Source organism: Epinephelus moara, chromosome 8 (assembly GCF_006386435.1).
Source record: "Epinephelus moara isolate mb chromosome 8, YSFRI_EMoa_1.0, whole genome shotgun sequence".
Classification (NCBI taxonomy): Eukaryota; Metazoa; Chordata; class Actinopteri; order Perciformes; family Serranidae; genus Epinephelus; species Epinephelus moara.
The window spans coordinates 25,523,580-25,551,465 of NC_065513.1; the positions used below are offsets into that span (position 1 = coordinate 25,523,580).

The 27,886-nt window shown below is 43.2% G+C and overlaps 1 protein-coding gene across 4 annotated transcripts; it reads right to left on the reverse strand.

Moving 5' to 3' along the window:
- Positions 1–431: 431 nt before the first annotated feature.
- On the reverse strand, positions 432–27,886 carry LOC126394002 (transducin-like enhancer protein 1). 4 transcript variants are annotated; one of them, XM_050050521.1, is made up of 20 exons: positions 27,106–27,886; positions 26,704–26,804; positions 25,645–25,708; positions 24,373–24,417; positions 17,812–17,874; positions 17,601–17,675; positions 13,089–13,305; positions 12,775–12,791; positions 10,310–10,423; positions 9,946–9,999; positions 9,556–9,705; positions 9,276–9,414; positions 8,576–8,775; positions 7,081–7,157; positions 6,657–6,906; positions 6,219–6,466; positions 5,771–5,918; positions 5,495–5,645; positions 4,186–4,262; positions 432–3,389 (listed from the first exon to the last, which is right to left on the reverse strand). In XM_050050521.1, exons 1-20 carry the CDS (start codon positions 27,127–27,129, stop codon positions 3,282–3,284), a joined length of 2,322 nt encoding a protein of 773 aa, XP_049906478.1. In that variant the 5' UTR covers positions 27,130–27,886; the 3' UTR covers positions 432–3,281. The 4 variants fall into 4 exon arrangements, with proteins under 4 accessions (XP_049906478.1, XP_049906477.1, XP_049906476.1 ...); XM_050050520.1 differs by having other exon boundaries at positions 13,089–13,308; XM_050050519.1 differs by having other exon boundaries at positions 17,571–17,675.

Below are 27,886 nucleotides of genomic sequence, written 5' to 3' on the forward strand. Positions count from 1 at the left end.
TTTAAAAAACAAATGGGATCCAGGGTTGTGTTGATAGAAAAGAAACCTAAGAAACTTCTTGAGAATGCACACACGACAAGGTGCAGACCTGTGTGAGCGTCAACATTAAAACGTGCTGCAAACCCGTTCCTTACGCTGTAATAAGTGCATTTGATTTCAAAGCCAAACGAGGGCAGCCATTATCCTCTGCTGGCAACTGAGCCGTTTATAGTTTCACTACTTTGTGCAAGGAGCCATGAGGAAGGATTAAGCACGAGTTAACTTTCACCAGTTTTATTTACATCTAGAATCTAAATGACCTTTCGTTTTCAAGGCCGATTCTCAAAACTCTCTGCCTCCACTGCAATTATCTATAATGGATCCAAAATTTTTTCTCAGTGAGGTCCTAACATGTCCTTGTACCAACCCAAAGAAGTCACAGACAACTCCAGTTACAAAAAAACACATTTATTGTCTAGATATTTCAATCATTTTAGATTAGCTAGCATTAAGACCATTTAGTATTTCTCCTGATTAGATGTTTCTTTTCCATGTAAAAGACGTACAAAAACAGTTTGTTATTTCTAAAGCATGTCCTGTAAGAAAAAAAAACAGATATATACATTTTTACAAACATTCAACAGACAAAACAGATAAAAAAAAAAAAACAACTAAGCACAAGGTCATGAAATTAATGAGTTCAGAATGGCTGAAACTGATCGACTCCTTCCTGAAGCTGAAATACAACTGCACCTTTCTCTGTAATGTAAGAGTATCCTGACAAATAATATAAATCTTGCTTGTTTTCAAGTGAAAAGACAACAGCAGGACACAGTTGTACTTTCCCGGGCGATTTCACAGATGTCCCACATTCAAGAAAATCAGCAGAAACAAGTGATAGTTTTAAAAAATAAAAAAGGCAATTCTGTTTTGTTTGTACAGTGAACACGGTAGAAATGACTTTTCACTTGTTTAAACACAAGGTTAATTAACTTGTCAAGATAATCTTTTTCAAAGTATAGCTGGTCCCTGTTCATGAAGAGTGACTGAGCATCCATAGAGTAAGACATCATGTGGTTTAAAGAGCGATGAAGACAGTAACCAGAGGGTTGTTTTAAAATGAAGTGGGAAAAAATACATTTAATCATTACGACCTCAACTGACGAACTTATAGTAAAAGAGACAATGAACTGCATTAAAACTAAGAGCAGGCCGATTAATCGACTTCAATAACACCAAATCAAGACTAGTTGTAAATCTGAAGTTATATCCAGATGTTCAATTATCAGTCCTGGTATGTCGCACATGTTTTCAGGTCAATTTAGTAATAGTCTGACTAAAGGTGCAGCTGACACATTATGTGGTTTTAAGTACAGAGCGTAAGGGCTAAAAGTTAAAGGGACAGTTCACTCCAATAATAATTAACTCCTATCTGTGGTGCTATTTATAAGGCTAGATTGTTTTGGTGTGAGTTGCCGAGTGTTAGAGATATCAGCTGTAGAGATGTCTGGCTTCTCCCCAGTATAATAAAACTAAATGGCACCCAGTTTGTGGTGCTCAAAGTGCAAAAAAATATAAATAAATCAATACATTTGAATAACTCAAAAGGCAATGTCTCTTTCCAGAAATCATGACCCGATTACTCAAGATAATCTATGGACCTTCTTTTCTACCAAACTACAACTGCCAATCGTATCACTTCGCAGAAGGAGGCGTGCATCTACTCATGGACGAGAGGCTCGTGCTTATGAAAGCGTTAACATTGATGGCGTCCTCCTCAGCTGAGCTGCAACGTTAGCTAGCTCAGTGGTGAGTAGATGCATTCTTCTGTTTGGCAGGTGTAGTTCAGTAGAAAGAAAATAGTTCCTACATTAAACTGCTCACAACAAGGTCTGTGGATTATCTTGAGTAACCGGGTCATGATCTCTGGAAAGAGACATTGCTGTTGCCATCTAGTTCCATTATATTCAAGAGAAGGCAGACATCTCTACAGCTGATATCTCCAACACTCTGCAACTCACACCAAAACAATCTAGACTGATAAATAGCACTACAGGTAAGAGGAAACATATGTATTTTTGATTTTTGGATGAACTGTCCCTTTAAGAAATTACAGTACGAAGGCCTGTGTTGCTTGCAGAGTACAGCTATGTGAAAAAATAAGTGGGGAAATAATCTGTTGAAACAGGTGCACTAGAAAAAGGAAATCAGTAGAATTTGAGGATTAATTCGATCTCTTTTTATTTTTTTACTTCAGGTTTCCGCTAATTAGTCTTTCAAGCAGGATCATAAGAAACAGAAGAAGAAAAATAAAAGAAGGAAAATTTCCCCTGCTCTGGAAGCTTATTGGGTGTGGTGAGCAAATTTTTCTCCAAAGTACGTAAATACTTTCTGGTGGCGTCTGAAATAGGCAGAAATTCTGAAAATGTACTTTGTCTATTGATCCATCACAGAAATCAACAGCGTGATGCTAGACGAGTCAACATGGCCTTCGGTGTGTTTGAAACTGTCATTTTGTGTGTGTGCTAAGCGTGTAGGTGGACAGCTTCCACTACAGTGCAGTTTAGTGAGGATAGGACTTACTGTTAAGACAGAAAAGGTACTTTTCAGACAGTGTAGGCGTATCAGAACAGCAAGCTGAGGTTCTAAGGTCAGAGAGTCCGAGCTGAGAGATCAATAGGCTGTGAGCATTGTCTGTCTGCAACAAAATACAAACCAACACGTACTGCTTTCACTGTCCTCCTCCGTCTCTCCGTTATTTTGTCAGTTTCTTTCCCTGTTCGTCTCCTTCCATCTGCATTTTCTTTACATATCGGTTTGAGTGTTCCTTCTAGGGTCTCTGCCCCTGGTCGTGACACTGACTCAAGTGTTTTAAATCTGATGTTCAGTGTAGTGTTCTCCAAAAGAACTGGTCCCAGTCAAAAACAATGCAGTGCCCCCTTTGGTTCAGTCATCGTCTGATCCCTGTAACTGATCCCAGTGCAGTCCGTAGCAGAAAGCAGTAGAGACAAGAACATTCACAAAGTTCCTCTTCTTCCATTAAACATCCAGCTGCTCCAGTTAATCCCCAGCTGATAGGGAGTCACGTATACAGGCACAACAGATATGTGCATGTAAAATGTTTGTCTCCTCTGTGTCAGATGTAACAAAAAAAAGGATGTGCTGTCAAGGTCACTCATGTTTGCGATTTCTGTCCCCACCCAAAAATGTCTTGAAACATATCTGATGTGTGAGAAAGATCATGTCCTTGCTTCCTTTCCATAGTCCTTAGTAGTAATAGTAGTAGTAGCAGTCATCCTTCCTTAGTAGATGACCTCATACACAGTGGCCTTCTTGTCCCCTGAGCCAGTGACGATGTATTTGTCATCCACAGATATGTCACAGCTTAACACCGAGGATGACTCTTTAGACTGAGGAGACAGATGGATAGAGAAAAAGTTAGTCACAAATACAAAAAGAAAAATAACACGTCGCTGCTTCTGTGTGTGAGATACTAAAAGTTTTAAAACTGTGCTCTTAGAAAATATAATTATGTCTGGTGCTCTCTTTCCAATCAATAGTGCTGAATGATTAATAAGATACAGTAGCTATCATAACCTGCTTGATGATGTTGTCACAGAGATGCATGCTGATGCAGCAAATGACACAGGATGTATTTCCACACTAAAAGCAATATCTAACTGCATAATCCAGCAGCAGGCATGTTTGCTGCTTCCCTGTGTCATTAAAACTTTAATAGCACAGTGGAGAATTCTCTGCAACACCATGAAAAGTTCATGATTCCCGGTCCTTCATTGCATCGATGCAGTGCTGTGCTGGTGGAAGTGCATATTATTCATTGTTACCGGCTCACCCTTTTTTCCATCTAAGGGCGGTGGCCTTGTGGGTAACCTCTGAGGGTGTGACGTGTGCTTCGTGTGTGTGGAGGGAAGCAGCTCTCTCAGGGTGTCATAGTGAAGACGCATGCAGCGACTAGTCATGATAGCAGTAGACTTAAGTGTCTAGATAAGATCAGGGCTACTGTGAGACCCCATGTTTATTGTTTAGTTTATTTAGCTAGTTACCAGCTAACAACGAGCCAAGCTAGATTAATCTTAATAAGCCAGCGCGTTCCCAACTACTGTTCAGAGCCGGTAAGCTGTCACTGAGAGAGGTAACACCATGTTACTACATTATATAATGAATGTAGAGATCTGTTGTACCAACCTGGAATATGCTGGCTCCGTAGGGTGTTCTCCACGCATTCAGTAAGTTATCCTTCCCTGTGCTCACAAACCATTTACCTGCGTAGAGAAACACACAAATACACCCACAATAAGCAACCACAGGGTACAAAAAAGGATAGACAATGACACGATTGACAAGATATGATTAAACAGTGAAAAAAGGAAAACCTCTTTGTAGAATTGACTGATTATAAGCTCTGCCGTCCTTAGTTACTGTTGCTAAGTCGGACATGCTTGATAAAAAAGAAACATGACGAAATCGGTTCCACTTAGCCGGGTGCATAAGTGCTTATTAGACAGTTTCTGGGCGTCAGGCAGTAATAGCCTTAAGAGGCAGACAGCGAGGACTACAGTATGTGACGAAAGGATGTATTTACAATGGTAATCTCTATGAACAAGGCAAAATGACGCAAACTGAGGCTGCCGGTCTCAATGAAAACAGGAAAAGTAGAGACCAAGGATGACGACAATTTCAGTCAATGTCCTGGCTGCACTGCTGAGTATGTGTCCCCTTTTACCCTTCTGTGAATCTGTAAGGTACACTATGTTTTTATTACTGAATACAGACTATGGTGCTGACCTAGCGCTTGTCTCTCTTTACTGTAGAAAGTTATATTAGTTTGAGGCAGCACATAGCCTTACAGAGATAATTTAAACAAAGAAACGTCAGCCTTGATCTTCTCTGGCTCATGATAATTCATGTCATCTCGAAAATACGTCATTAACTATACTATTACTCTTTAATGTTTTACTACTCCCTCTTTAATGTTGCCATAGAAATACAAGGGAAGCAAACCTGGCTGACGTTAGTAGTCTGACATCAAGCTAACTCCTAATTTGATGTAGCTATACGTTAGTTAGTTAGTTAGTTAGTTAGTTAGTTAGTTAGCTTGTTAGCAAGCATTTTGTTAACAGTAGCAAACTTAAAATGTGACTATATAAAATGTAATGTGTTCATGAACATGACTGTGACCAGCAACATCTTTAAACAATCTTCAAAAACGGGTTTTCTTTTCAACATAGATAAGGCTTTCATGTAGTCTATCTAAGTTTAACTGTTGATGGAGCACAGATCCAAAAACTTAAGAAGGGCTAATACAAGAGACAAACCCATTTTTCTGTCCTATTTCTATGCTGCCCTATCTAATATGGAACAAAATGCCAAAAAAATCCCTTACAAAGACCTAGCACCCATTTAAATCACTAATTTAAAAGATTACAAAACGAGCACTGGGAAATGAGTGAAAGTAGGACTAAATGGACTGAGATCGAGACAGTCAGTTTCTTACCGCAGTAGGCGAACTGCAGGGAGAGCACACAGCTCTCATGTAGATGAAGCTGGTATTTGTCAGGCTTGGTGACATGAAGGACCTCAACATTGCTGCTCTCCATTCCCACAGCAAGCCACTCTCCTGTCGGACAGTAGCCAAGAGAAAAGATCTGGACAGAGGAGACAGGAAATATTAGATTACACCAGCTGCTAAAATTTATTTCAGTCATACTGGGTATACTATTTCTATTACAAAGTTCTGAAAAAGTTATTAAATGCAAATATGAGTGTGTACCTGTGATGTAAAGTCATGCTGCTGCAGTTGCCGTCCCTCCCTCAGATCCCAGGAGCGCACAGTGTTATCGAGGCCTCCAGTCCACAGCTTCGTGCCATCATTGGAGATGTCGATACAGCTGGCTCCGTCTGTGTGGCCCTGGAACTGCCTGCAGGATACACACATATATTCTGAGCTCAATAAAGAGGTGTTTAAACAATGACACCAGAGGTTGCCCAGGCAAGTGCTATGCATCACAAGACTACCAAAATGTGAAGCTCTTACTTTATTTGGTTTAATTGTTTTTTATTCCTGGTGGTACTATAGCTTAATGTTCTACCTCCTATAATCTTAAGATTTAAATCACCCAGGGCTGAGTGTCTGCTGGTTAAGGAAGGTCAAGACTATGATGATAAGCAAACTCTTCATGCTGCTTCTGTCTATGTACATACACCAAGGTCTGTCTTACCTAACGAGCGTCTGGTTGTGTAAATCCCAGACTGCAATGTTTCCGTCGCTGCAGCAAGAGAAGCAGACCTTGGAGTCCGGGCTGATGGCCAGGGCGTAACATGCTGGTGCTGATGATGTTAACTCTGCCTTAATCCTGGGTGTGGGCGTGGCCAAATCCCAGATTGACAGTGTGCTCGCCTCACCTCCCACAATCAGCGTTCGGCCATCAGGGAGGAGACGACAGGAGCGGATGTAGTTGTCTCGGTTCTGATGTGGCAGAGACAAAAAAAAAAAAAAATGTTAATATTTTTGCATATATAAAATACTCTATTATTAATACCACACAAGAATCTTTCTGTCTCCTTTCAGACATGCACCATGACTGCAGAAGTTCTAGTTTTAATAGTTTTGATAACCAGTTTTTTGTTCTGCACACCTGCCCCACCACCTCACTCACCAGACAGTCAAGTTGCGACACTGGGCTTTTGTTTCCTGGGTGACTAATGTCCCAGACCTTGACGCAACCCTTCCCTCCTGTGTAAACGTGTCGGGTGGGGTTACTGATGGTAACGGCACACACCACCTCTCCATGGTTCAGCGTGTTGATCTGACGGGCGTGGCGAGGGATCCCTGGGCCCACCAAAGCATCCGGGGGGAACGGTACCGGCTGCATCTGTCCATCGGCAGCCACGTGAAAAGAATAAGCACTGATGATACAAAGAAGGAGAAGAGGAGGTTAGAAAAGAGAGCAAAGCAGGACAGAATACAGACAGAAAGTAAAAATGAGAAGAGTGGAGGTTTTTCTGGGAAATATCAGTTGTTCCGTGGGGCAATTCAGGCAATCAGTCCTCAAACATACGAGCAGCCTCAAACACACTTACGGTTTGCCACCAGGGATTCCAGTCAGACTGGGAGGCATTCCAGGAACTCTCATGTGAGGATGAGGATCAAAACCAACCTTGAGAAGAAAACAGACGTTTCATGAGCACAGTGCAAACACACACCCATGGGCATAGGCAAAAAAATGCACACAGGTCAATACTTACCTGTGGAACAGAACACAAACACTCATGAGCACAAAGCAAACAGACACTCAGGAGCACACACACCCTCCGAATCTGAATGACGAGTTTAAGAGTCAGCAAACACACAGAGGCAGAGCTGTCAGTACTTGTGCTCCCTCCCCAATCCAACACACACACACACGTATACACACACACACACACACACACACACACACACACACAGCTGGTGAGTACACAACCTGAGTTTCTATCAAGTGTTGCCCAGACACAGACACAGCTGTGAGTCTACTAAACCTATTTAAACAGTGTAATGAACACTATGCAAATACAGCCAAGAGTGATGAGGTGATTGAGCGTAATGCACACCAGCATACCCACTGTATAAATACTATCACACAGACGAGAGAAATACAGCTGTGCAACTATTGACACTTATAAAGTCTACAGTGCTCATGAAAGTATTCACACACATCCACTTCCTGATCTTTTATTCTTTTAAAATATTGAATTACAGCAGATGCAATTCAGATTTTCCCACACTTATCAATGGGAAAAAAGAATAAAATTGTTTAAGTTGGATTGAGTTCGCTTGTGTTTAATCAAGGCGTGACAAGTGATACTAATTTTAATATCTGGACATGCAACTTTGGGAACTGATGCAACCTACACTTTCGTTACAGAAGCTACACTATCAAGACAGCAGAGAAATAAATCTGCTGAAAAGTTCGATTGAGGGGAAGGATAGAAGAAAATCTCCAACACATTGAGAAGCATAAGGTCAATCATGAAAAAACTGGAAAGAATATACTGTAGTACAGCTGTAAATCTGCCTGGAGCAGGTTACAGGGTTTCATGGCTGAGTTGTGAGCACTGTGCATATAACAACTGTTGCCCGGGCGCCTCAGGGAGAACAGCGAAGAGGAAGCCACTGCTGAAAACACTCATATGAACGCAGCAGAAGCAAAAGGCATGACTTGAAAATTCACTCTGTTCTGTTCACCCACATTCACCATGCAACTTCACAGAACTCGAGAAGTTTTACTGAAGGAAAGAATAAAAACTGGAGCGTCCAGATGTGCAAAACTGTTTCCTGGAATTCCTCCTAAAAGATACTCTACTTAATATTGTCTCATTCGAGGGGAATACTTAGGTAATAAATAATTTTGTAGATACATTTGTAGAGATTTGTACTCACTTTTCACACTGATGTTTTTGGTGACCAGGGTCAAAATATCCCAAATCAAACATCTCATAAACAGCCGACTGCTTATGTTGATTTGATCTTTTGCATAGCCCTTTTTTGTTATTATTTATTATTTTAACAAAGCACAAGTCATCCTTTTCCACTCACCATTGGTGAACGGCCGTATGCAGCCACAGCTGCCGCAGCAGCAACACTCATCTGAGGTGACATGTTGTGAAGTCCAGCAGCATAGGCCGCAGCTCCAGCTGCACCTGCCAGCTCCCCGTTCATCCCTGCTGCATGGGGCAACATACCGAATGCACCCGGGTATGGGCCTGGGACAGCCAGGGGAGTCCGCAAACCTGCAGCTGAGGAGGAGAGGTAAGGAAAGAGAAAAACGCATTAAAGCTGGAAACAACTAACAGCATTCAAGCGCAAAACCCCTTTAATATCTGAGAGTACAAGCATTGATCCCACGGATTTATCATTACTGCACAACTATCTGACATTTCTAGTAACCCTTGATTAGAGTTCTTTCTTTAGCTGTGATGCAAAGTAAAGTCAAGAGATTTTTGAGCAAAACTGTGGCAATCAGATTTATCTTTCATAGCAAGCAGACTCAAGGGACATCTGCACATACATGAGGTGCTTTTAGAAGTAAAGGTGTGCCATGAAACATTTGTGATTAAGACTTACAACAGCAGTTCTTTTGGAAGTATATAAAAAGTCCAACATCATTTCATCCAATTTTACCTATAGGCACTTTAGAAAACACAACTAACTACATGTACACTCTGGCCAAGATTAGCATATTGAAAAAGCACAACCTATCATGTGATTCATTTACAAATGTTTATGCTGAACTTACTGGGTGGATGTGGTATCTCCATGGACGGGGGTTTTGATAGACTGGGCCGGATTCCAGGAGTGGAGCTCGGACCAGGGGTGGAGTCACCCCTAGGTGTTGGTGTGCTTGACTTCAGCCCAGGTGTGCCTGCCTTGTCTCGCTGCCATAGAGAGAGAGAGGGAGATACACTTTAGAAATTCACAAGAAATGTAACTACTGACACATGTATTCACCATCAATCGAAACTTCCACCTGCTTTATCCTACTATATACTAACGCAACGTGTCTTGTCCATCCCTACCATTGCCATCTCTTTGGACTTGAGGGAGGAGGAACTGCCTGATGATGCAGTGGAAGCTGGACTACAGGGGTCTTTCTTGAGAAGGCGCGCTTTATCCAGGCCATTTTCTCGTGGGGAGGGGAGAGGCGTGCCACGAGGTGAGGCTGGATCCTGGTGGACAGACAAGGATTCAGTTAAGAGAACAAAACTACTGCACAAATATGATGTGGTCATTTTCCTGGATAGAAATATGCAGTCCCATGTACAACTCTGAATATATTGTGGTTTCAATTAAAGAAAACATCCCACACAGACTACTGTGTGTAAAAGTATGCATTCATTCCACAGGAATTGACCACAATTACCACAACCAATAATAAACGACAAAAAAAAATATCCAAACATACTGACCTCATTCGAGACATCCACCACTAAATTATCATCGCTTTTCTCCCCATCGCTGTCCTGTAAACCAAGATACATAAGTTAGCACCTCATTAAGTGTTCTGCACTTCTGTCTGGTCATTGCCTGTGGCAGATTTTCACAAATGGTTTTTCCTTTAATTAGAAAAATAAGCTGTTAAAAGGAACTGCAAGTCAAAATTTAAGTTGACATAAAAAGCTAACTGAAACAGCACTCTTAACATTTGCCTATGATATGTCTGTGCAAACACAAAAAAATGCATGTACAAATTAAGACAGTCACATTATAAATCATTTTCCTCACTCAAGCCTTTGCACAAACAAAAACACAGTCAGCAGAACCATTTCTTACATAATGGCTGGAGTCCTTGTCATCCACCTTGCGTTTCTTGGTGTCATTTGGAAACTCGGGTCCGTTGCGTCGCTTATCTGAGTTCCTAAGACTTTCTGGCAGCAGTGAGTTACTCTGCAGATGAAAGCAGAGGCGAGGAGAAGGAGAGCAGAGGGTAGAGATTAAAGAAAAAAGATAGGTAGTGTAGAAGAAAATAGAAAAAAAAAAAGAGAAACAAGAGTTTGGAGGACAAAGGAGAGAAAAAAAGGATTTGCAGAGGTGAGACAGTTTTGACATTTGTAGTTCAGGTTGTGCTTTGTTGTGGGTGCATTCTGCATGAGCTCACTAAACCGTCTGATCCATCTACCACTAATTACGACAGCTATTCAGCTGCGTGTAGAGCAGGTTAGAAAAACAGGACTCTTACTTGCAAATAGGTTAATAGTTCACAGAAGCATGAATTAAGCAGCACTAACACTTTAACAGCAACCTCTTTTCTCACTTGACCAAAGCCAGTCACAGGCACACACAAACACACGCCTCTGAAGTTGATGATTACATTAAGTGGCTCTCAAAATCTATCAGTGCTCCCTCTCCTGGCTCTGACAAGCTGCACTGGCTGCAGTGTGTGCACATGTGTGTGTGTGCGATGTGTAATTGACTGCAAAAGCCTGTGTGTGTGTGTGTGTGTGTGAGTGTGAGTGTGCGTGATCAAAAGTGTAACAGACTGAGTGTGTATTACTTGCGTAACACTCCTGCGTCCCCCTGTGTCCCAAGACGACACACACACACACACACACACACACACACACACACACACACACACACACACACACACACAGAGCTGCCCCCCTCTGGCCTCCTGACCAACGGATCCTATTGTTAATGGATTAAAGCTTCATGTTGAGTCCATTATAGTCTCAGCCTGTCAATGAAATGTGCATCCAACATACACAAACACACAAGCGCGTGCACACATCCAGCGAGCGAGCGCTTGGGCTTTGAGGGGGGAAAGGGTAAATGAAGGAGGAATAGCTAAGAGATGAGGAGGAGGAGGAGGAGGAGGGTGAGAAAAAAGGGGAAAGGGAGGGATGAGATTAGAGGACAGAGAGGATGGAGGGAGGGTGTGAGAGTGTTGAGGAGAAGAAAGGGTGACAAGAGAAGAGGGAGGGGAAAGAGAGGGGTGAGGGAGGGGGGAGAAAATCTGTATTCTGCCAAGGGCCCCTTCCTTCACGCCTTCCCCTTCCTCCTCCCTCCCTCCCGCCTCCTCCCCCCTTTATTGAAAGGTTTTAGTGAGCTGAGCACAGGAGCACTGACCCGCAAAACATAAGCAATTTCCCCCCTCCGTCTCTCCCCTGTTCACTTTTAGCATGGTCTCTCTCTCTCTCTCTCACACACACACACACACACACACACACACAAGCTCAGTGTCATATGACTGCTGCCTCCCCCCTCCCCCCCCCTCCCTTTCCCAAGCCCTCCCCTCTCAGTGGTGGTGATATTAAACACAATGAGAGTCTTTAAGCGCGGGATCAGGGGCGGTGGAAGGAGGGGGAGAAGGGGGTAATCTGCTCACTGAGGTGTTAAATAGGCACAACAATGCAGGCTAGGCTGGAGGAGTGTGTGTGTGTGCACGAGTGTGTGTGCGTGTGACCATGCTAAAAAGCTCATTTGGAGGAGAAAAGAAACCTAACAGTTCAGAGCAGATCTAGGGCAGAACTAAACAGGCAGGCCAAAGCTCTACCCGAGAGATACACACACACACATACATACATACGCACACACACACTTTCAAACTGACAGTCAAAAATATACAACTTAAGGATGAAAGCTATTTGGGTGTGAAACAGAGGTAAAAAACAGCAAGGGGCTTTTATGCATAATGACATGCTGAGATGAACTTTATTGATCCCTGAGGGGAAATTGGGTCACTGCGGCAGCAATAAAAGTAAAACCATTCAAATGAATAAATGAGGCTGCCGCAGCAACAGGTGCAGCTTATCTGATATATAAGTTTAAGTTTCAACTCTTAGTTTTCATGTGGATAAATGTGCTGTGACTCTTTGTATACTGTATTTTCAATAAAATACTATTACATGTGAGATAAGTTAATGGTTGGCCTAAGACGACCTCGCTTACATCACAGAAGGGTTTAAGAGGTAGTTTTTGGGACTTTTACAGTTTTTTCCTACATAGCCAGAGGTAGATCATTTCATAAGTACAAATCCAAACAATGAGATCATTACTTTGAACTGCACTGTGTCAACTAAATGTAGTTTACTCAGAGCAAATTTGAGTTACTGATCCTGTAGACGTCTATCAACAGAGCTAAGGCAGACTAATCTCACCGTTGAGCTGAAGTCAAACTGCATCTAAGAACAAACTCAAATTCCCCAAAACCAAACCATCCCTTTGAGAGAGACAAGAAAATAAACAGTGGTTTGTCAGGAGAAGTAAACATTGCTGCAGAAAGAGGAAGTACTTACTGTGCTGGGCTCTCGCTCTATTGCCATTGGAAATGTGTGCATGTGGTTGAGGTCACAGGGTTGGGTGTTCAGCAGAGCAGAAGACGAAAAAAATAAGGAAGCAGAATGAGTTAGACATGTAAAGCCTACTTGTAATTATATTTAAATAAATAAGACCCCAAAGTTCACACAGACAAATTGACTCGGAAGCAACCCAGACAATTTTGGTCACTGTTTAGGAAAAGGAAAAATAATAATAATGATGAATATATTGAAAATAAAAGTCAGTTATCTTTCAAAAAAACATAGCAGTGTTTCTGAGTTTGCTTATTCACCTCTCAGGTGCTCAGGTCCTGAAGAGTGTGAGTCCGGTCCAGACATGTGGGGCTTCTTATCACTGCCCTCTTTTCCCAACATGTGGGGAGGAACAGCACCAAGTGCTCCTGACAGAGCCAGGAGACCAGCTGAACCACCCAGCTGAGAGGGGTGAAGGCCGGCAGGGTGAGGGGTGAGGGGCACAGGGGCACCGCCATGGTTATGGGATAGGTGCTGCTGCTATGAGACAAAGAAGAGAAGAGAAAGAAAGGGGCGGTTAGTTGAGTAGAGAAAAAATATGTTTTAGGGATGCAACGACACACGGTTGAACCTTCTTAAGGTGTTGTAGGCGAAAGAGCGAGGGAATGGCCCATCTTACTCTGCCTCTGATTGTCTAACCCTAACCAATCCCACTCCTCTTGCCTAAACTTAACCAATCCAACCAACAAAGGCAACATTTGCAAGTTTGCGCCAAGAAGCGTCCGTTGCCCTAGTTTTTGCTGTGTTCTGCATCGTTGGCACAAGTCGGCCTTTGTCGGCTGTTTTTCAGCTGCTTCAGCACGGTGAATCAGAGACGGTGGTGCACGTCAGTAAGAGGAATCACTCTGATTTGCAGTTTAGCTCAGTTTACAAGAAGAGAAACAGATATAAGGAAAGCATACAAACTACTGAAGTCAAGGGTGTGAGATCAAGAACAAATTTGTTATACAAAGTAGACTTTTTTTTTTGGCCATTAAGCTCTTAAGCAGAAAAGGTTTGTAATTTTTGTGTTATTGTTCACTAGTGCTCATTATTTTCCTTTTTCCTTGAAACTCTGGGTTGTGTTGTTAATGTGCGAAAAGGCTAACTAGTGTCTTCAATCCATCCTGTTGGTCTTCCAGTTTACTTTTCTACAGACTCCCGCTGCCTGCAACTGTCAGCCTTCGTTGCCAACAGTTCTTTGGTGTCTGTTTGGTGTGTCTGGGCCTTAAAGCTGGTAATACATCCCAAACAAAGAATATTTGCCACTAAAACGGAGCAGTGAATTTCTGATTCAGGACATAAAAAATAGATTTAGAGCTCGCTGGACATGGAGCCAAAAAATGCCTTAATATATCTGCCTTAAAAGTGCAAAACATTGACATCTGACACAAAAAAACAGTGAATGAAACTGAGCCATCAATAGATTAAAATCAATAGCTCTCTGCAACCTGATCAATAGAGAGTTCTGGCCCTATTGAAGTCTTCAACAGATGGGACAGTTTCTTCAGTGTCTGGGTTTACACCACCTCAACAAGCTGCTGCAGTCTACAAGGCGGTGAACACATCCTCTCCCCCTACGCACCACCTCACACACACCGACACACACACACCCTCCTCCCTCTGGGGTCAAACACTGAACAATACTGACAGCTGGGATCACAGCCCAGAGCCCGAGGATGTGGTGGGAGAAGCAGGGGGGAGGGAGACAGGGAGGAAAAAGAGGAATGACGGAGAAGTGGAGGGGCAAGGGGGGGAGAGCCGAGAGCCCCAGCTGCTGCCTGCACTGTCAGGTCTTGTGAGGGAGTGAGCGGGCTGAGGAGAGAGGGGAGGAGAGAAGGAGAGAAGAGGGTCAGAAAGAGGGAGAGAGAGTTTGGCTGGCAGCCCTGCTCTCTCTTTCACACCAAATCAGGCGCTCGTCTGAGCGTGAAATGCCTTTGTGTTCCAAAACATCATTATTGCCTCCTCAGACAGTAGCCGCGGGAATCCAAGCTCACTGATTCGCCACGGGGAGGGGAGGAGGAAGGAGGGAGAGGAGAGGAGAAGGGGGGCACAGGAGGCGACTCGGCAGGGGTGGAAGGAGTGCTGAAGGTCAAACCGACTTTTATCTCACCTAATTGACTAACCCACTCCCCCTCTCCTGAGCCCCCGCCCTCTCTTTTCCTCTCCATCCATCCTTCACTCTCTGCGTCCTGCCCCGATGAATGAAAGCAAAACAACGAAACAGTCTTTTAGCCTCAACCCCCATGCCTGCCTCTGCAAACACACACACACATACACACTCAATTTCCAGAGTTGGCTCGCCTGCCAAACAATCAAACATAAACACACCCACACGTCACACTTGATCACACTAACATGCATACACAGAGTCTAGATAAACAAGGCAGGCACACACACCCTCGCTCAACCATCCTACCCCTGCCTGTTGTTTTCTGGGGATAACAGAAATGCACGCTCTGCTACACCCAGACGCACACACAAACAGATGCAAAAACACACACACATGGATACACAAACAGGACCCCTGATGGGAGTAAATGGAGGGGAAGTATTGGTGGAGGCAAGGGGAGCTGGGTTTGTCATGGGATGTTAGTGTGAGCTGGTGTGTGTGCATGCATGTGTATGTGTGTGTGTGTGTAGAGGTAGAGGCAGCATGCTTCATTACACTCATTTAACTCACAAACGGGGTGAATGACAGGCTGGCGTGGGAGAAGGGAGGAGTGGGTGAAGAGGGGAGTGTAAGGGCAACGCCATGACCCCCCCTTTTACAAACACTGAAATCCTGCAATTAAGACTCAAACAGCAACTGCCAAATCCACCTCTCCCCCCAATCACACACACACACACATACACACACACACACACTCACACACAGACCCCCATCAGTCCACGCCAACTAACAAGCCCACCTCACATTTAACTCTTCAAACCCACTGCCCACTCTTTGCTAAAGCCATGAAGACCCCCTCCTCCTTTTCCCACATTTCCCTTCAACACAACCCCCTGGCCTCACCTCCCGCCAGTCAAGCCCCTATGGCTCCTATAAAGCAGAGTATTCTCAACCACCTCCCATCCCACCCAAACAGTCCCCACCAACAGCTCCACTCCGTCTTTCTTCTCACCTAAACATCACCGCAAAACTGCAAGCAAGACGTTTACATTTTTGAAACTTCTTTTCACGCTCACCGTGTCAATCCCTTTACTGCTCGAGTCTGAATAGCTGGTCATGCCCCATCATTCATCGTGGGCTGGCGACATCTTTTCAATAAACAGCGCTCATTACGCCTCTTCTGTTCTCTACTCGTTCACCGTGAAAAAGATCAGTTCTATCTTATACTCAAATCATTTTATTTCCAGACCCATAGTCCATAAAATCCTTGGGTTTGATTTTATTTAATTTCCTTGCATTTAATTTATCTACCAACTCTTCCATATGTCCCACATATATGACCTTGAGATTAGTTTAGTGATGCAGTACAGTAGGTAACTGGTTTGTAATTCTAACACACCTGACAAGGCAGCATTAGCCTTCAAGGGTTGTAGTCTACTATTAAATGCCAAAGAAAGAAAAGGAACGTCTACCAGCATGGAGAACCACAACATGTAGAAGATCGCACAACAAGTGCAGCTGCAACAACGGCTCCGCCTCGACTCTTTCCAAAGAAATGTTTTTCCTGAGGCCAGTATATCTTATTAATCCTCTGCAAAGAAAGCGCAGTGTATTTACACTGCGCTAATGGATGTAGCGTGACAAGACACTGAGCGTCTATTCTACACTAAGTGCTGTAGGTTTGGCGTCCTCTTTTTTTTTTTGTTGCCGACACTTGAAAAATGTTTAAGTTTGGGTAGCACACAGCACTCATAACTGTCACTTTTTACCCAGCTGTCCAATCACAGTGGAGGTGGGACAAAATAAATAGCACCAAGGCCACAACCGCACAGAAAGCGTTTTGCAGGTTGCAAAACGCGAGGCACGCCACACTGCCTTTTTTTAAAAAACTGAATGCCACTAGCCATAGGTGGTAGACAAGTTTCTCCTCCATTGTTTACCAACTGTAAACTTGTTGTAGTGACCACTGTAGTGACCACTACAAACAATTTCCCCCCGGGGATTAATAAAGTATTCTGAATCTGAATCTGAACCTGAACCACAGAAGACCCGCCACCTCTCAAATCATCCGATTGGACAATGGGGAAAAAAGATGACAAAAAAAGAGATGACATGAGGCGCTTTTCCGCTTTGAGCTGAAGTTTTTACAACTCCAGGAGTTCAGAGCATTACAGCAGAAATGCCAGGCTCTTAGAGAAGTGTCACTTCGCAAAAACTGCAAGCAAAAAGCTTCATTCTCACTTAAATCAATTACAAAAAGGCACCTCTAGATGCTAAAATGCTTTCTGTGTGATCTACTGTCACATCATCCTGAAGTAGAGTGGAGGAGAAATACGTTAATATACTGTAGGCTATATATTAATATATGTTTGCTCACCCAAAAAATCTCATGGACCCACGTGGAGTAGTACTTTGTGTACACTTCTTTATTAATAAAGAAGTGTATGTTTCAGTACATGAGCTTTATTGTTGTTTGTTTTTTACCCTGGTATTGAATTGGGTATTGAAAATCATGGAATTTTACTGGTATCACAACAAGCCTGGTGGAGAAGTAAAAGTATCTCTTATGGGAAGAAAAGTTGTTAGAGTACACACAGAGTAATGTGGAGACAGCTGATTTATGTAAAGAGGAAGTAAAAGAAATACACACGGTAGGTGGAAGACCTGGCAGTCCACGTACCCCGATGACAGCATTTAGCTCTGCCATGGTCACCTGTTTGGCTCGCTCTACAGCTTGGACCACCTGCTGTTGATGCTGCAAAACACACACACAAACACCATGTTGCAAAAGACCAGAGAAAAAGCCTAATTATCAGTAAAGCTAGCAAAGACAACAAGAGTGTATAAATGGCATAAAAACAAGTCTGTAGCTCAAAGTCACACATACTTACCTCCTGTGAGAGGAAGGGAATGACTTGTGCACAGATGGTGTTTAGTCTCTTGGCAATCTCAGTCTGATGAAGGGAGAAACACACAGAGACAGAAAGAGACTTAATTGTTAATAACATAATTACATTCATTTAGAAAAGACAGCTGTTCAGTAACACCAATAAAGTAATACAAGCACACACACAAACACACCGGAGACGGCCGCCTCCACAGCAAGCCAACACACGCACACTGAAACCCCCTAACAGTGATAAAATAATGACACCCCTCCACTTCCCTGTGCACACAAATCCAGTGTGTGCCATTTTCAGCAACACACACACACACACACACACACACACACACAGTACAATGAGATTTTTCTTTCTAATCATCAATGTGAGCTCAAGTTTCTCTCTTGCCTGTTGTATTTCTTTTGCTCTCTCTGCATCCTCTGTGCTCTGGTCCCTCTTCCCATCAGCACTTCAACATAATCTCATCAGCGACTAACTTCATTTGCTCTCCCCCAGTATCCATGCCAACACATCCGCCTGCCCCCCAAACCCCCGGAGGTGGCAACAATTGGCTGAAACCAGATACCCCCACGGTGGCATCAAATCAGATAAGGGGACTCATATTACATATCATCCAATCAAATTGATACGAAAGAGGCCAGGGCGAAGAGGGAATTGGAGGAGCCATGAAACGCAGTAATGGCTCATCAGACACACATCCCACATAAATAGATACACAGATACACACACACACACACACTGGCTGTGAAAGCTTCAAAGGGCCATGTGTTGTTGTTAAAGGAAAACCTTAAGAGTTAGATGATTTTCATCATAGCGTGTTGAAAACTTGGGCTTTTGGAAACTTTTTAAAAACTCAGTGAAATCACAGTCATAAAGCTAAAAAGCCATTTGGAATCCCACAGCACAGAGCAACCATCTGTGAGGGTTTAACTGACCCAACAATTAATTCACCTGGTGTAGAAATAACACGTTACTATGGCAAGTTTCCCCCTTTTACAGTAATTACAGTAAAGAAAAATCAGCACTCCCTCTTCCCCAAAAGATGTTTGATGTTTCACAGTTTCCTACCTACATCACTTGCTCTCAATTTTTGAATTTCTTTTTACTGATATCACGTAAATTTCCTTTCCTTACTGCAATCCCTTTGTGATTGAAAGGTCAGCAAGAGTTAAGGCTGATTTAAAGTTGAATGTAAGCTCTGTGCAGGGCCTTCAGCGTAGACTACGCAAATGGCCTACACCATTGTGAGCATTTATACTTACACTCTGGGGTGTCTGAGTCACTCTGCAATTATGGTTGTCGGTGAGGTTTCTATGCCACTGTATTGGTTTTCTTTGTGTACTTCAAACAACGGCACTTAAACTGAGCAGATAATGTTGGAGCTGGAGCTTGTAAATGTTGAACGACAGTTACTTTTGGCGAAGAAGAGTCATACAAACAGACACATTTACAGACTTCCTCCGTTAACCTCTCCTCAATTTGGTCTATGTGCACAGAGAACAAGGAGGAGGAGGAAAGCAGATGCTACAAAGTAGACCAGCGACAGTTGTTGCAGTCTGCATCATGCAATGTATAGTTCCATTGATGGGGAGGTGCATGTCAGGCTACAGCATAGACACATCTGTAACCACAATGTAGATTAAAGGCATATGTGTAGACTGGCCTTAAATTTAATAACCATGCAAGCGGCTCTGTGATGCTGAACTTAGGATATTAACACTGGCTAGGTAGCACCACACTTTAACTACAGCTAAGTACGATGGGAATGTACATATTTGATCAAAAGTAATGGAAAAATTAAAATGTTGACCTAATGATGATGCTAGGTGAAAAGTCAGGGGATCAAAGATATTCATCTTGAGAGGTTCATGAATGTTCCTCACTAAATTTCATGGCAATCCATCCTTGGGCTGCAAGATTAGAGCCATAATGATAATCACGATTATTCTGATTGATATTAAGATCAGGATTATTTATCATGATCATTCATTGTTTTTAGGGACAAAAATATTTTTATGGCACTTTCACATTTAAATATACAAAGCACTGCTTTCACTTAGATGTTGTGCCACAATCCTGCTAATGTTCAAATATTTGCATCAAAATAAAATAACGTTCTCCATCTGAATTCAGTGCATCTTCTAGAAGCAAAATATAAATAATGCCAAAAATTTTGACCCACAAAAAAATCAACAGAGCACTGCTCTCACTTTTACCTTGAGCTACATTCCTACTAATTAAATTGCATTAAAATCAGACTTTAAATAAGGTATTTCTTCACATGTATTTAGTACATTTCCTACAGGTAAGTCCCTGCTGCTGTATCATTGTTTTAACTGCAGGCACGATACCGTGACGCGTTGTACAGTGTTGCTGTTATGAATGTCTGAGTTGAAGCTGGACAAAGATTGGGATTTGGTAAGGTAATATTAGCAAAGTCACTCTTCTTGACCTTTGTGCATTCATCACACTTCAGTTTGTAGAGTTTTTTCAGATGATTTAACAAGTTGTGTTGCTCTGCAGCGAAGACACAAGTGTCATGCACTCTTTGCATATGATTTGTTTTCTCCTAAATCCGAAATACGTCTAAACTAAGGATAATGACAGTTGATTAATGGATTATTTTTGGTTTGCCCATCTGCAGTTGCAACATTCAGTAAAGTTTTTCACAGGCTGCTGATGCTGTAGGGTGCACACTTAGTAGACAGCTCCCCCAAATTGGAGGCTGCTGTTAGTTTAGGGACCACTTGATTTGTTGTGTAGTGGATATTTATACAAGCTGAGCACTCATTTTAAATGTCAATATCGCAACTGATCATGTACGTTTAATTGTGGGAAGCCAAAATCGTGATCATGGTTGAAATTCTATTAACAGCACAGCCCTAATCCATTAAATAGTTGTAAAATAAGGGACTGACAGTTGCTGCCATCCGTAATGCCATGCCACTAACACACTGTATTATATAACTGGTTTCATAATTTCTGATGAGCTGACATTGTGGGGATGTCCTCTTTAGCTGTAGCTACACTTGCCCTCATTGGACCTCTCTGTCACACACACACACACACACACCTATCAGCTCGCCAAACAACTGACCCTGCAACAGTTCAGCCAATTATGTACTTGGATGAGCTAAATAAAGTCCTGGCCTATTCAGAATGAGTCTTGAACTAAACAAGTAACTGCTTCACCTGCAATCTACGGGTTTCCCACACCTTCTTAGACATGAATCAAGGTCAATTACTGTTACAACAAGATTGTTTTATAATGAGAAACAGCAGGCTTTACAGAAGCTCACAGACAACAGCTAAAATAAGAGAGAGGCTTGAATGTCTGAGACAATTTTTAAAATAACTTAAATTCCTATTCCTGCGGAAAATATATAAAGTCAAGCACTTTACAAACTTTCTAGGATTTCAAGGACCCATGGGAACCCTGAATATAAACTGCAATACAACTGAAACTAAAACAGAAAATTGACACAACCTACGGGAATTTAAACAAAGTGTTAAAGCAAATATGCTAAGTATAAGTAAGTAAAGATTGAAGGAGAAAGAGTTAAGTAAATACACTTCACTCTGTGAACACGAAGCACTATAAATAATTGACTCTTTATCTCAAATCAAAGAGAATATGGAATCAAAAGGAGTTATGAGACTTTAGAGCTCATGTAGCTCTGTTTGTCATTCATAACTGCATGTGTGAGTTTACATGACATGAAGTACGTTGCGTCTAATGAGATTTGATCATGTGAAAAGCTAAAAATTCTCATTTACACATGTGAGAACACTGGGAGCTATACTGCACAATGTGAAGTGCTATCTATAGACAATTGCTCACCTGTTTTACAGTGCATATCATGGAGAGCTCCATTTCTAAACTGAGCCACACAATAAGCTCTAGACCATTTTACACCTGGTATTAGCATGTGTTTCAGTGATCCAAACATAAGTGGACAGCCAAGACACATCACTGTTCACACCTTTGTCTATCATGGGTCTCCAGCTGACCCCTCGTGTTCAGGTTTCATTACTGCCTACATCACTTACACTACAGGGCCCCCAAACAGTTACTACATCCATTCTTGTGTTAGCATGCTCGCTGGCGGTTGTGTCGGTAAAACTGGAGAAATCGCTGTCAGCAGAATCCAACACGTCTCCTTATGTCACCCAAAATGATAGACTGTCATGCATCCTTTCATCCAACTTGTAATTGCAATTTATAGACTGCTAGCAAGCTGTCACCAAAACAACCACAACATCCTGCACTGATGACGTATCCTCGTCAGGGACACTACAAAAGATACTGTATGTGGTCAAATGTGACCCAGACCAACCTCGCAAGTGGTCAATGCATCTTGGTGGTCATTTAGACTTGTATTTAGTGCAGTCCACTTGTGACTGGATCATCCTAACTGCATGTTAATACCAGGTATAAACAGGCTCTACAGGTGAAAGACAGTTGGCTAGTCTGACCTTTGCATTTAGCTGCTTTGTTTACCAGTCTGTACAACATTTATGTGCTGTCTCTTGCCAATGCCTCAGTGCAAATCTCAATGCTGTCTAGACATATGTGCACCTGATGTACCCGTTACTACAGCCTTTCTACAATGAATTAGAATGGGGGACCTTAACAACATACTTTCAGCCCTGACCAACTTCCGCACTATGTAACTCGATCTCATAATGCCCACCTTATTCCATGCCTAGAAAGCTCTAACTGAAGAGCTATTTCAGGCAGACTATACCTGTACGTCCATTCTCAGAATCCTGAGTTGTAAGCCTATAATTAGCCTTGTATAATGGCTCACTGATTAGGTCGTCTGAGAATAGTCTGACCAACTACTACCAGGTCAGCTCAGCTAATCTAACTAAGCTAACTGACAAAACTAACAAGGATCAAACAAATGAGGCCACAAATACCCGAAGCTGCAATCCCCCGCGTGAAGCATTGTTACTTGAAGAACATTTAGAGAAGTAAAATAATGGTAACAGCTTATGTGTCCGAGCACTTAAAATACATTTATCCTATCAGCTCCTGAGTAGAAACACTGGAGAACTGCTTTAGTGCACCATCCATACTATGATACTCATATAATTGAGAGAGTGGGTAAAAAAAAAGTTGAGGATACAGAGAGAAGATGTGAGTGTACACACACAATGTGCTAACAGAGAACAGACTTCCCATTAGACATATAATTGGAGCATTACTGGCACACTGCAGACACACACACTGCAGACACACACACCCGTACCTCCTCAGCAGGAGATGGGTTGTTCTCTATCCCCCGTACCCCCCGCCCACAGAAGCTTGTTGCTCTGACAACTGCAGCCCCAAGCTAATGACCTCCCCTGGAGCTTTGGTGTGTGTGTGTGTGTGTGTGTGTGTGTGTGTGTGTGTGTGTGTTTATGTGTGTGCACACAATAGGAAGAGATGCATCTCCCTCACAATGAAAGAACAGTAGCTTCACATGGACATAAAACGAAAGAGGAGTCATGAAAAAAGAAAACGAGGGTGGGGGGGGGGTGGGGGGTGTGGCACAAGGAAGAAGAGATCCCATAATTTTAAATGAAGAGAGTGAGGAAGGCAGAAAGAAAGGGAGAGAACTTGGGTTATAAAACGGGAGAATAACAACAAAGGAGAAGGAAGAGAAAAAAAACAAATGGGAGGGAGTGTGAGAAAGTCAGAGAAGCATCCCCACTCCTCGGTGAAGCAGCCAGGCCAATCCACCTCCAATTTCCTCTGGTCTGACTGGTCGATAGCTGTGGTAATTACTGGTAAACGCTCTGAGTCCTGCACCACTCCTGTGGGGAAACGGGTGTTTGTGTGCATGAGAAAGAGAGTTTTCTCTCCTCATCCATGTGTCTACATACTTAACCATGAGAGATGTTTGCCTTTCAATGCGTCTGTGTACTCATGCATAAACATGTTTGCGCTCTGTGTTTGTATGTACATTACTGTGTATGTGCTCAATTGCCCCTGTCCTCACGTTTGCATACATTACTGATGGCTGTACATAAATGTCCTTGCCTTGCATTACAACAGCTAAGTGTCCTTTCTGTTATTTCACGGTTGCACACTTGCACGCCTGCCCTACTAAAGTGTGTGTCGGTGTGTTTTTGCCTCCCTGCTTCTAAAAGGGGGAGCTCCACTGTCTCTCCTCTGCCGGCCTCGCCATGATCGATTCCTCTGCCCTCCCCAGCCCTGCCCCTCTAATGTAATAAAGCAGGCCGCTCCCCTAGACAGCACCAATCAATCTACAGAGCCATTCATCCTGCCTCTGGGCTCAGCCGGCCGGCCCTAACTGGGGAAATGGAGACAGAGCCCCATCGATCACGAATAAACACACATCCACACACACAGGCATACAGTAAAACACACACACATAAATGAATGAACGCACAAATGCATTTGTGCACACACAAGGACACGTCAACAGGCACACACACCAAATACATCAAAACCCTGCCATGAAAGGGAGGGAGAGGGTGAGAGACAAACAGGAAGATGCAGAGAGTAGAAGAGAGGCAGACAATAAGCGTCCATACCTGTTTGTGCATTTCTATGTTGAGGCCATAAGACATCTCGTAGTACTGAGGAGGACAGAGAGTCAGGTTAGTGAAAGAATTCTGAAGAACCATCGAAATAAAAAGCTTAAGCAACTCAGATGATATGCATGACCTTACAGGTGTTTCATTGGAACAATCAGGCATGAAGATCTTGTGTGTCACATTAGATCATTCTCACAGAGCGATCAAACTGCTCTTTACCTGTGCAGGAATGTCACCATAGGGGCAGAGTAAACAGATTCGTCCAGAGTGCCATTCTTTTTGTTTCTGTATCAGACTAAAGGCTTTAAACGCACACTAGGACACATCCGCACACTATCTCTGGCCACATGAGCGTTGAAACAATCTCTGTCCATACCAACGGGCCTGAAAACGTACATCACATGACCATTTACACACATTGGGCATGCATGTGCCAATGTAAACAGGAAGGCGATTGTCTCCTCTGCAGTTGATTGCTTAGTTACAGAAAATACTATACTGATGGCGAAAAGTAAGACCAGAGATTTCTTTAGTTACACTGACAATGAGGTGGAACTGTTACAGAAAGTAAGACATGAGTATAAGGTGGTCAAGGCAGCGAAAACAAATTGAGAATCGTACAAAGCAGGCACAGGGACATGTTAGAGTGGTACTGTACGGGGGCGTTATCCATTGCCAGACAAAGCCATGGCAATGGGAAAGGAGAATGCGCACAAGAAGGATAACATCACAAAAGGTATGTAGACCCAGCTATAATGTTTTGACTTGACTTGCAGTGACTGATAAGACCCAAACAGGGAAGCAAACATCATCTGTATCATTGTTTCTAAAAGTCCCTGTTTCTGCCTTTCCAGACTAAAACACAACCCTGGAGTTTACAAACTAAAATGGGGTCATCTGCGTTTTCAAAGGTCTCTATTGTACGGGTTCCAAAACACCTGAGTAGTGGTTTTAAATGAAAACGTAATAGCGTCAATGTAGCCTAAGCCTTTGAGCTTTTCAGGTTAAATGGCTTTCAATGTAAAAAGTTAGTTTTGTATTTTGTGTCTGACTTAAACTTTCAATGCCTCTTCCCTTGTCCCTATACCTCAGGTAATGATACAATATTTACTCAAGACTTTTTTACTTATCAGCCTTTGGAAAGATGAAAGTTCTGCTCCAGAACACATGGAGCAGATAGGGACACAGTATCTTCCTCATGGGCAGAATCCTCACTGTGTCATGTGTGACGCTGTGGGGTGAACAAATCGAGTGTCACATGGATCTCACCATGACATAGTGTCTTTGCATCTCCGTCTTTTCACTGGCCAGCTTCTCACACTCCATCTTGAGACTGAAAAACATAACAATACACCATTTAGTAAGAGAGAAACTGAAAAACATCTCAAGCTGAGCAAATCTGACCTCATTCGATCGGAGCCTGTCGGTGTGAACGAGTTCAGTTTGCAACAGACTGAGAATTTATATAATTGTCAGCCTTTGTGGACAGTTGTTTAGTGGTTTTGACCTTGTTTTTACAGTACAAACAAGTTTTATCACTGATATAATATAACAATGATACATGAATAGCAGCACATACAGATGTGCAACAGCGATGATGATGTTTGGATACTGTTTTACTTCAATAGCCACAACTTTGTAGACAGGTTACAGTTTTCTCTGATCCCTTTGCTCACTGATTAGCACTAACAAACCTTAGCGGCACAAGGCACAAAGCACACAGAGAAATGGCAAAGATGGTTCTTCCTGTCGTGTTATGATAACCAGCGTCTGTTGGCTGTAGGATGTTTGGTTTAACCCTGCCCTTTGTGTGTGTGAATCAGGATGTGAGAAAACAAAACAGCCCGTTTGTAGGTCAGTAGCATTCACCTGTTGAGGCCAACCCTCCCCTGCAACACAAATAAGTGAAAGTACACACACACACAAAGCAAAGAAAAACTCCACACATACTCAGGCAGTCTTTTTCTAACACACAACTACACGCTCACACAGGGGAAAATAAGGAGTGATTTATGAAACCCTGAGCCCACACGCCACCCTCTGGCTCTCACCCATCACCAAGACTTAGACCTACCGCAGTGTAAGCGCTAACACTGATGCCTGGGTCTGCTGCATATGTGTGCGCTTTTGTGCATGTGTGTGTTTGTAATCCAGGTTTATGGGTTAGCATGAGGCCAGAGCTGGGGTTTTGTTCATTATGGTAAGGGGGATGACTGTGGTTTAGGGTGAGGTTTAGTGCTAGAGGGTAAGATGACAATGAAAAAAATTGGCCATCGTGCCGCCCCTAAAGACAGAGGAGCCTTCCATGTGAATGTTTGTATTATCCACCTGTGGTACTGTGCCTGGAGAAACTGGAACTCCTCCTTGATGCGGTCCAGTGACTCTGGGATGGTGAACTTGAAGGGCTGGCCTGGAGCCTGGTGGGGCGTCTGACACACACAAACACACAGACAGAGGATTATTAACATCATAGTGTCTCATTATGTAGCCTGAGATGTGCGTCTGATCCTCTCCAGGCTCAGATGTAATGTCAATAACTTTTATTTGTTTGCAGTTATGAGACAAACAGTGTTATGAATGCCACGCTGCTTCTCAGGGGAAGAAGAGAAAGCCTAATTTAAACATGTGCTCAGCCGGAAGGTAGAAAGGAGGTAATGTTATCTCCCTGGCTGTGGACACCCGGGTACAGCCAGGTGAGGAGCTGTTAAAGCCGGATAGGAAGAGTCTTACCGGGTGTCGCCCCTGGGGAAACATGGTTATCTCCGGGAGGATGCGACCGTTTCCTTCTTGAAAACCCCGCTTCGAGGGATCAAACTGGGGCACAGTGAGGATGTGGGGTGCTCCTGATCACGGAGACGGATCCATCTGCCGTTATTAGCAGCGCCAAGTGTCGTTAATTTCAAACAAAACCGACCGCCCCGCCGCTCCGTCCGAGTTCACGGACCGTTTAATGTGAATCCCCGCTCCTCGCTGTCTCTCCACCGTGTTTCGGTCGTTGTCTCTCCTCCGCTCCACCGGCAGCGCGCCCGTAAATCAACCGGAAAAACACGGGAAACGGCTCATTAGCCGGAGGCAGCTAAAGGGAGGGAGGGGGAGGAGGAGGGTACGAGCCAGGTGAGAAATGAAAAGCGCTCGAGCCACCTCAAGTCACTCCAGTTTTGAGTAGTATCCGCTGTATTCCGAGTACCGGGAGACAAACAAACAAACAAGGGCAAAGTCACGCCGGTGGACCCTCAACAGACAGCCGCAAACTGCCGCCTCTCTCGGTCAGAGCATCAGAAACAAATCCACACAAGTTAATTGCAGTGAAGAGTTCCCACTTGACTCGCCGCGGTCGACCGTTGGCGGTTGAACAGTCAACACAAACAGAAATATTTACTTCCCCGCTGAGTTTAAACGCGTCCAAAATAGATTTCAGGAAAAAAAAACCGAGAGACGTTGTTAGTTTTAATAACAACAACTCCCACTGCGGCGGCAGTACTCCGCCGTCTAGCTCTGCTTTACCTCAATG